The 9,791-nt window shown below is 40.7% G+C and overlaps 2 protein-coding genes across 2 annotated transcripts in view; one reads left to right on the top strand and one right to left on the bottom strand.

The window, feature by feature from the left end:
* The window catches only part of LOC122670941 (COPII coat assembly protein sec16-like), a 31,505-nt gene extending 22,719 nt beyond the window's left edge, over positions 1-8,786 (top strand). Inside the window, exon 6 of the mRNA XM_043867989.1 lies at positions 8,775-8,786. The gene's annotated coding sequence lies outside the window, so the exon portion shown is untranslated. The remainder of the gene's footprint in view (positions 1-8,774) is intronic.
* LOC122670940 (pentatricopeptide repeat-containing protein At4g33170) lies at positions 3,197-6,540 on the bottom strand. The gene has a single exon (XM_043867984.1). The coding sequence runs from the start codon at positions 6,413-6,415 to the stop codon at positions 3,413-3,415; it is 3,003 nt and encodes a 1,000-aa protein (XP_043723919.1). The 5' UTR covers positions 6,416-6,540; the 3' UTR covers positions 3,197-3,412.
* Positions 8,787-9,791: the final 1,005 nt, after the last annotated feature.

Raw genomic sequence — 9,791 nt, forward strand, 5'->3', positions numbered from 1 at the left:
AGGCCGTTAGTTTCCATCTTTTAAGTCGTGATGTGAGTAAGGAGTAACATCTTTAATCCCCGAAATTTACTGACCCCTCCCCTGTACTTTGCCTTAATTAAACTTTCCTCCCCTCTACTTTCAATTATTACTCCCCCTCCCCTATAATGTATAATCTATTACAATCAGACCCAGACCGTTAGTTTCCGTCTGTTAAGTCGTGATGTGAGTAAGGAGTAACATCTTTAATCCCCAAAATACCCTTTGGTGCATGTGACATTACCCTTTACCCCTTGTTTCAACTGCCCATCTTCTTCTTCCTCCTAACTTCTTCTTTTTCCTCCTAACTTCCATCTTCTTCCTCCTAACTTCAAATCGCCGGTGATGAAAGCTTAATCCACGACCAGTAAAATCTACACTCACCAGTAAACATTTGGATCACAATTCCTATCTTGCGTCATCTCTATTAAAGCTTCTATATCCGCAATTCTTCGTGCCCTAGAAAGAACAGTGATCAAGTCGAGCAAGCATGGGTCACATCCGGACTGCAACCTACAGCAGACATCTCCTATAGGACTCGAAAAGCTAAATTGAACCACGGGGAACAGCAGGAATACGCCTTGACCAAGATGTTGAAGGTGGAGAGATTGGGGATTACACCGGGAGAGTACATCTCCTCCAAAACTCCTTGAAGCGCATCAAAGCGTTTCGTGAAGGTGAGGCAATTAAATTCTCCAATTTTCAAACAGCAGCAAGAGAACAATACCAAATCTGATCCCAATAGTAAATATGAATAGTCCAGATAATCTGGTACTAAAATACCTCCAATCATGGATCAAACAATCTCCAAGAGGACCAACAATGCCTTAGATACTTGCTGACATCAGAATACCAGATGAAGATGCAATTCTACCAAGCAAAACAGAGTACCACCTGCACTATGTGGAGATCTCAAATTTCAACAACTCGAGCTCAGACCAGGCCCAAATTTGGGTCGAAGGACTTCTTCAACAAGCTTTATAAAAGACCCAAACAATCAGCCAAAACTAGATATCAGATCTGGAGTAGAAGATGCAGGTATTGATCAACACAAGCAAAGGGAAAATCGCAATTATTCTTCAGCCAGGCCTAGGATCAGCACAATACTCAGATCGAGCTTGAGCTGTAACTCATTTGAGCACCTATTGAAACCCTAGCTCTCTCTATTGATATGGCTTCCTTGACGGCGGTTGTTTTCTTCAGTTGGGATTTTTCTGCTTTTTTGTTAATCGGAGTGTAAATCTGGCCAAGGTTGAGCTTCAGCTACTTCCTTCATTTGCTAATTTTGTATTATATGTGGGTTTCTAGCTGCTGGAATTTGATAGATACCTCAGAAGTAATACTTTCCCTCCACAAAGATCTTGTTTTTATGCCATTATTTTCGCTGGATTGAAAAGCTTAGATGGTGGGTTGAAATTTCTCCCTTTTTCTCAGACGTAAAATTGTAGCTTTTTGGTTTTCTAGGTAGATTACCAGATAGATATTATTGAACTTTCATGGTTGGATTTATATTTTGTAGTAAGGGTTCTAATTAATCATTCACAGTAAAGGAACTGGAGAAGAAGTCTCTAATCTACTATTGATGGAGCTCTAATACTTGTTTACATATTCAGTAGCAGAAACAACAACGATGGTGTGACTCTTGAATTGGGTGACCTGAAATGGCTTGTGGAGCAGCAGACTGGGTTTGGCGTTCCTGGTTCTACACAGATACAACATCAGATTGTATCGGAAACTGGGAGGGTTGCAGTTGCAGAGATTGCTAAGCTATTGACTAGATTCAATGAGAGGTGTTGTGACCGGTTTTAGTTCATTGGAACAGCAACTTGTGAAACCTAACTGAAAACCCAAATTGTAGTTTAACACTATTATGATTTTTTATGTTTTTGGGTTGAAGATGAAGAAAAGGGTAGCATAGTAATTCTATTTGTGATGTTTTAGTGCAAGGGTAAAATAGTCTTTTCTAAACTAGAAACCAGAGGGGGTTTGAGTGTAATAATTGAAAGTAGAGGGGAGGAAAATTTAATTAGGGCAAAGTACAGGGGAGGGGTCAGTAAATTTCTCAACAAAAAAAACAAGTTTGGTCCTGCTTGGAGCCCTTCCCTGCACCTCTCCTTCCTTCCCATGTTCTGTTCCAGGCCACACTTCATAGGAGAATTCCATGGCATTCAACCTGTCCCAAGAACCGTATGTTTACACATCCATCAGTTGTAGCTTTAGATCCCATTATAAGTCATTCTGATTGATGCAGGACTGACAGGGAGGAAACCCTTCTAACCTGAGAACTTTTGGATAAAGCAAGTTGGGTTGTTTGAAGTATGAGGGTAAAGGCCAAACTGACTTTGGTTGAACCATTGAAGTAGTAAGGAAAGACACGAGAGCTCATCTATTGAAAGAATGGCATTACCCTCAACAGAATGAGGCAACAGAAAAGGAATTCTGTAGACAAATCTAATTACTTGGAATGAGGTTCAGTTCAGCTAGGTTGGAAATGGGCATTTACTGAATTGTTATAGTTCAGGAAATCAATGTTTAAAACAAAGGTGCCAAATAGTTGCATGTATTAGATACAAGGTTTCACCTTTTTTTTAAACAAAATTCAAAATTCTGTATATTTACAAGGAAGAGATGGATGCCTGTGAAAAGATGATGAATTATGAGAACCAGGGTCACATAAAATTAGCTTCATCTTTCATGTACCTGTAAAAGATTTTAAATAAGAGGCACCATGATCACAGAAAAAATTGTTTGAGAGTGGAAAAAAGGAACTAAGGAACTGCATTATAAGTGTTCCCTGTAGTTAAACAGTATCTCATTTTCTGGGTCATTCATGCATTGCCATTCACATTTCAGATGAGTATCTTAAAATTGAGTCATATAAACCCCACCTCTCCAGTGTTTTATCCTTGATCAAAAGTCACACACATCTGTTCATTAAAATATTTTTATTAGGTCCACTGACATTTATTCCACCTATATCTATTCTCTCATGATTAATTAAAGTGTGATTAAACATAGAATAAGTTAATCAGTTGTTCCTATAATAGTTAAGATTATAGATTATACAATCACCCACCGAATAGAACCACCACATCCATTAACTCTAATTTCCTTAGGCACCCAGATTTAGCTCCAGAAAGAACACTTGCAATAGACTAACTGGTTCAAGTTTAAGATGTGATCTATCAAAAAATAGGTTGACCTATTGAAATCTCATGATTAAAATCAATTAAGAAAAGAGGACAAAAAGTTGTGCCTCACAACTACAAAGTTCGCTATGGATTTAATGGCATTATACAACAATTGAAATACCATTTTGTAAAAAAAAGAAAAAAAAATTTAATGACAATAATATTAATAGGAAATAGAAAGAAGTAAAGAAACAATTCCAATATTACCAGTAATCACCACATGAGCAGTTTCCATCCTTAAAACAATGGAAACGATTAGCATCCCTCAAAACAATCTCACGTTCAACAGCCTTTGAAATATATTTGATTGCATTATGGCAGTCCCCACATACACGGAGGTTTTTAATAACTCGAATTGTTGTAGATGGAGGAGTACTTATGAGCCCATAAGCAATTGCCAGCTTCTCACTGTGGTAATAAAGAGAGCGTTCCTTTTCCTCATCCTCCACATCAAACAGTACGAAATCTGTATCAGGGATGTATCCCTCCTCTCTGATCATTCTTATCAAATCATCCAACTTCTCATATATTCTATCTGTTTGTGGATGTGATTTATCATCCACAACAAACAGATGTAAATTGTTCTTCACATCAATCCAACTATATCCTGGATCTTTCTTCACATTCCTTGTCTTCATCATCTTCCTAGCATCAGATACATCATCCCATCTGTTTGCGGCAGCATAGATGTTAGACATAAGAACATACGCTGAAGAGTCAAGTGGCTCTAAAGCCAAAAGTCTACTTGCCACCTGCTTTGCGGTTTCTGCATCCCCTTGAACCCTACAAGCACCAAGTAGGGCTCTATACATTGATGCAGAAGCGTCAAAAGGCATTGATTCAATCACCTTCTTTGCCTCATTGACAAGCCCTGCCCGACCAAGAACATCGACTAGGCAAGAATAATGCTCAAGCTCTGGTTCAATACCATAACTTTTGTACATTGATTCAAAGTGTTCATAAGCTTCGGAAACTAGACCCGAATGACTGCAAGCTGAAAGCACTCCAATAAATGTGATACGGTCAGGTATGATGCCAAATAAGCTCATCTTTTCAAAAAGATTCAAAGCCTCTTTGCCATTTCCATGTTGAGCTAAACCCACAACCATGGCATTCCATGAGGCAATGTTCCTCACATCCATCATCTCGAATAACTGGTATGCATCCTTTATGCTTCCACACTTCGCATACATGTCCACTATTGAAGTCCCAACAAATGGATCTGTAACACACTCCAACTTAATCACGTTTGCATGGATTTGCCTACCTTGTTCCAATGCTGTCAAGCAAGAACACGCTTTGATTAGAGTTGCAAAGGTAAATTCATCCGGTGGGATTCCAGAGTGCCTCATCCGATGGTAAAGCCATAGAGCATGATCGTCATCCCCGTTATCCACACATCCTGAGATCATGGCTGTCCATGCAACATCATCAGGCTTAGAGATACCATCAAAAACCACAAATGCATCCCTTGTATCACCACATTTAATATACATGTCAAGAATTCCACTACTAACACATAAATCTGAATCAAAACCAACTTTTATTGAATGGGCATGAATTTGTCTTCCTTGCTTCAACACCACCATGGAACCACAAGCCTTGATCACTGTTGCTAATGTGAACTGATTTGGCTTTTGTTCAAGCTTTTGCATCAAATAAAAGAGATTTAATGCCTTAAGACCATCTTGGTTTGTTATATACCCTGCCATCAATGCATTGCAGGCAGCCAAGTCAAAGTCATATGCCTTATTAAAGAGCACCTCTGCGTCTTCCATACATCCACACTTAGCATAAGCATCAATAAGTGCAGTAAAAACAAAATCATCTTCTATATTTCCCGTTTTCACTGCGTGAACATGAACTTGTTTACCAAGGTGAGCACCTTCACGGACTACAGAACAGGCCCGAAGAACACTTGCCAAAGTAAATTGATCTGGTCTTTGGCCATCACGTAATAGACCCAAGAAAAGGATCACTGATTCCTCCTCCAATCCACCCAGTACACAATTAGATATCATCGAGTTCCATGAAACTAAGTCCAACTGTTCCATTTCCTCAAAGATTGTTCTTGAATAATCCAAGTAACCAATCTTAGCATACATGTTAATGAGACTGTTTGCAACATAAATTTCTGAATCAAATCCCGTTTTCACAACCATGCCATGGATCTGTTCCCCCAACTGCAAGTCATTAATACCTGCAATTGCACAAAGAACTACAACAAATGTCACATTGTCACATTCAACATTTGACCTCTTAAGCTCCACAAAGCATTCAACAGCCGCCCAATATTCACCAACCTGGGAATACTGTGAAATGGTTTTGTTCCACACAATTACATCAGATTTATCATCTAATAAACACATCTTAATTGCATAAGCTTGAACTTGCTCCACATTCCTCTTAACTTCTATGGAATCAACTTCCGAAGCCCCACCAAGAACACAACGAACACTCACATCATCAGGACGTAATCCACTCCGGTGAAATTCAGAGAAGAGCATAAATGCTTCTGCTTCAAGACCCAATTGCACAAACGCCTTAAGCATGACATTCCACAACACCACATCTCTTTCGGGCATCGCATCAAACAAAAGACGCGCATCCCTAGCTCGTCCAAACTTTGAATAAATATTAACAAGAGCTCCCGAAACAAACACATCCCATTCCAACCCAGTTTTCACCGCAAAACTGTGAATCACTTCCGAAGCACTAATAATACCCGATTGTAAGCTGAGCTTTAGAACTGGCGCTAAGGTGAGCCGACTAGGCTGCACAACAGACTTGCGCATAAGGCGGAAAAGTTGGAAGCCATCTTCAACTTTACCACCGTCGGTTTCAGCAGAGAGGGCATACCCAGCAAGGATTGAGTTCCAAGTGATTAAATCTCGATCAGGACATTGGTCAAACAGGTGGCGAGCATAGTACAGAGAGCCGCATTTGGAGTACATATTGATGAGGTTGTTGGTGAGGAAACAATCGCCAATTTGGCCAGAGGTTATGATGCGTGCATGTACGCATTTGCCGAGGCGTAAGTCGTTCTTGGTAATGGAGGTTCTGAGGATTGGGAACCATGGAGAGCAAGAAGAAGACGAAAAAGACTGTGATTTGTAGACAGAGGCGCAATGGAACCGAAGAAGAAGAAGACGGACAGACTTGGAGGAGAGTGAGACTGTGATTCGCAGGTGGGCTTGTAATAGCATCTTGAGGGACCATGTTTTCCCGCTCAGAGATATCAAAGTTTGGCTCCAGCCAGTGTTACCATGATGACGCGTTAAGTCGTAAACCAAGGATGGAGTCTCTCTATACCAGGGATTACGAGCTCCGAGCCGTCGGATATATATTTTGTGATCCAACGGTCTATAAAGGCTAGAGCTTCTTCTTCTAGCATCACAAGAGCCCGGGAAGGGATTAAACTGGGCGAGTGAGATAAAAATCCACAACAATCTTGAACCCAAACAATAAAGGGTAAATTACACATCACCCCCTGGTTTTTGAAAAAACTTAAGTCATCCCTTGGTTTAGACCCCAATATAACAAATTAGTCCCTAACGTTAGTTTTATGCTGTTAAGTGATGATGTCACCCAGTTAAATAAATTTAAATTCCTAAACTACCCTTTAGCAGTGTTGATTTACAATTTTACCTTTACAACTAAAAACCCCCAATTCTATCTTCTTCCTCAGACCCCTCTCTCTGTGTGTACTCCAAGCTTGGGGAATCCGATGCTATTCCCGCCTTGATTCCTCTCCTTTGTTGTAGTGACCCATGGGCGCAAGAACATGCTGTAACAGCTCTGTTGAATCTAAGCTCTTGGAACCTGAACACTCTAGCCCTTCAATTTGATTGTGAAAACGAACGAAAAAAAAAGTCCAAAAATCTCATCTTTCATCCGACCAAAAAACCGTGAAAGAAATTAAGCAGCATCAAAAGGAACGGCATCAACCATCAAAGTGAAACCAGATTCCGCTATAGGGATAATCGTAGAGACAACCCGAAGATGTAATAAAAGCTTCGATCTGTTAAGAAAACAACGCCCAGAATGGCGATTTGCAGAAGAAAAACGAAAATAGAAAGAGCACACACAACGCACAACATAGAGATTTACATGGTTCACCTCCAAAATGGAAGCTACATCCACAGCCGAGCAGTAGAACAGGTTTCACTATTTTCTCTGAAAATGTTACAAACACTCATAACCCTATCTCAAAGAGATAAGAACATTATATAGGGAAGCCCTAACCCCAGAAAGTATACAAATGCCCCTAGCCCAAAAAATTGCTAAAAAACCTAAGCCGAACCATCACATAACACACGCCCCCGCCATTTTTTGGCATTCTGAGGTCGTTTTGAGGCCGAAACAGCCCTCCGAAGGTCAAAACCCCACTTTCTGGACCAAATCAGGCTTCACCAACAACACAATCCACGATAAACAAAATTCAAATTTGATTATGAAATTCTTGTCTTAAGGTTTATCTGTTCATCGTCTTATCTTTCTTCCACTTCTTGTTTTTATCATTGCTCGAGTAGGTGGTACTTAAATGCAGATTGAACAACCAGAATTTCTGTAACTGATTCTGTAATTGCCATTGAGTAGGCAGGGAATAAGTATTTGGAAAGAGACCCATTTGGGATATACTCATACACCAACGTTCTACGATCCTTCTCAACACAGAAACCCCAAATTCGGACTAGGTTGAGGTGGTGCATTCGGGCAATGATTATGATCTCACCCCACAATTCCGTCTCTCCACCGGAGACTTTCTGAAGGCACTTCACGGCAATGCTCCGGTGATCGGGTAGCTCGTCTTTATATACAATCCCAAATCCACCTTGCCCAATAATTTCAGAGAAGTTATTTGTGGCAGCTTTGAGCTCGGCACAGCTGAACCTTTTTGGGCCTCCAAAGGGTAGGAGTTCAAGGCCTAGCGTCCATGCCATGTCTTGGTATTTGAGGTCTTTCTTAACGAAAGCCCAAACAGAGAGGGAAAGAACGATGAACTCGATAGAGAAGACGGTGGAGAGAATGGCAATGTTCCTAGCTGTGGTTTTAGAGTGGTTAGGTGGTAGAGGAAGACTAATAAGAGTAGAACACTAATAAGAGTAGAACAGATTGTGTTCACCTTCGTTGTTATGCCCGTGAAGTTGCTGGAAATATTTCTTTCTGAAACTTGAGATTGAGTTGCAGGTGTGAGGAGGAGTTGGGGTGGGGTATTTTAGGTTGAAGATGAAGGAAAGGTAGTATTGTAAATTTAATTCTAATGTTTTGGTACAAGGGTAAAATAGTCCTTTCACACCAATAACTAACAGTAGACTAACACCATTACTGTAGAGGGGGTGATTTGAGTTTTTTTTTTAAATCAAGGGGTGATCTGAGTTTCGTTTGAAAACCAGGGGGTGATGTATAATTTATCCAAAAATAAAGTACAAGCAAATAGAGACAAATCAATATATATGTTGGCATTCTCTAAAAAAAAAAAACTTACAGATAGAGACGGAGAAGAGATAGATTTGCTGCTGCAATTGCTGGCTGAACGGAGATGCATGGGGTGCAGGTTAGCAGGGATTAGGGATTGAACAGAATTAGGAGTAAGACCCTCCTCAAATTCAATCTGGGTTATGGTAGTCCTTTTGTCCTTGATAGAAAGAGTAGAGGTGGTATAATTAGTTAGGCTTAAAGGAAGAGATGGATTCCACCTATCAGTCCAAAAGAAGGTGTTTTCACCATTCCCTAATTTTCTAATGACCATCTTTTCACGATTAGGGGTTATGTGTGCAATGCTGTTCAAAAAAGAAGTCTTAAGAAAGCATTTGGCCTTAAAAACTCCAGCCCAAAGAGAGCTTGGTTCTCCTTCTTTTATTCTTCTAAAACTTGATCGAATCACAACCTACAACTAAAACCCTCTTCACCCTTTACTACCTCTTCTCCTTCTTCTAAAACCTAATCGGATCACAACCTACAACTGCCACTGCCATTGCCGCTTCACCATCACCACCACTACCAATGCTACCCAACCGCATCACATCCTCTTTCTTGCTACCAAGACTGCCCATACCCACTCAATCTCCTTTCCCGTACGAAGTAACTCAGCCCTTACCGCTGCCATCTGTCACTATTTGAGCACTCTGGAGCTTCGCCTACATCACCAACCGTTCCACCCCTCTCCATCATAACCCCACCATCGTTGCCTGCTCCACCCTCTCCATCGCAGCCGTACCACTACTGCACCCAGTCATTCATCCAACCGCACACCCGCGGTACCACTGGAACTCACCATCACACCACCCTCTACAAGCCATTGCAACTGTTATACAAGGCATATACTGTAAGACTAATCAGGTATACAGAAATAGAAAAATACCTGTTATCGCACAACAGTTGCAGAGAGAAACGAACCAGAAAGGAACAAGCACGAATAAACCGAGTTGAGTCGTATCTGAAAGATACTTTCCTTAAGGATTTAGATGCCCCCTCTTCTGCAACGGGATTGACCTTGCACCTTACCCTCCAAGATAAATACAACTCCTAAACGTATAGGTTGCAGAACCTCATACGAGTATTGTGGATGCCAAACGGCTA

This window comes from Telopea speciosissima, chromosome 8 (genome assembly GCF_018873765.1).
Source record: "Telopea speciosissima isolate NSW1024214 ecotype Mountain lineage chromosome 8, Tspe_v1, whole genome shotgun sequence".
NCBI lineage: Eukaryota > Viridiplantae > Streptophyta > Magnoliopsida > Proteales > Proteaceae > Telopea > Telopea speciosissima.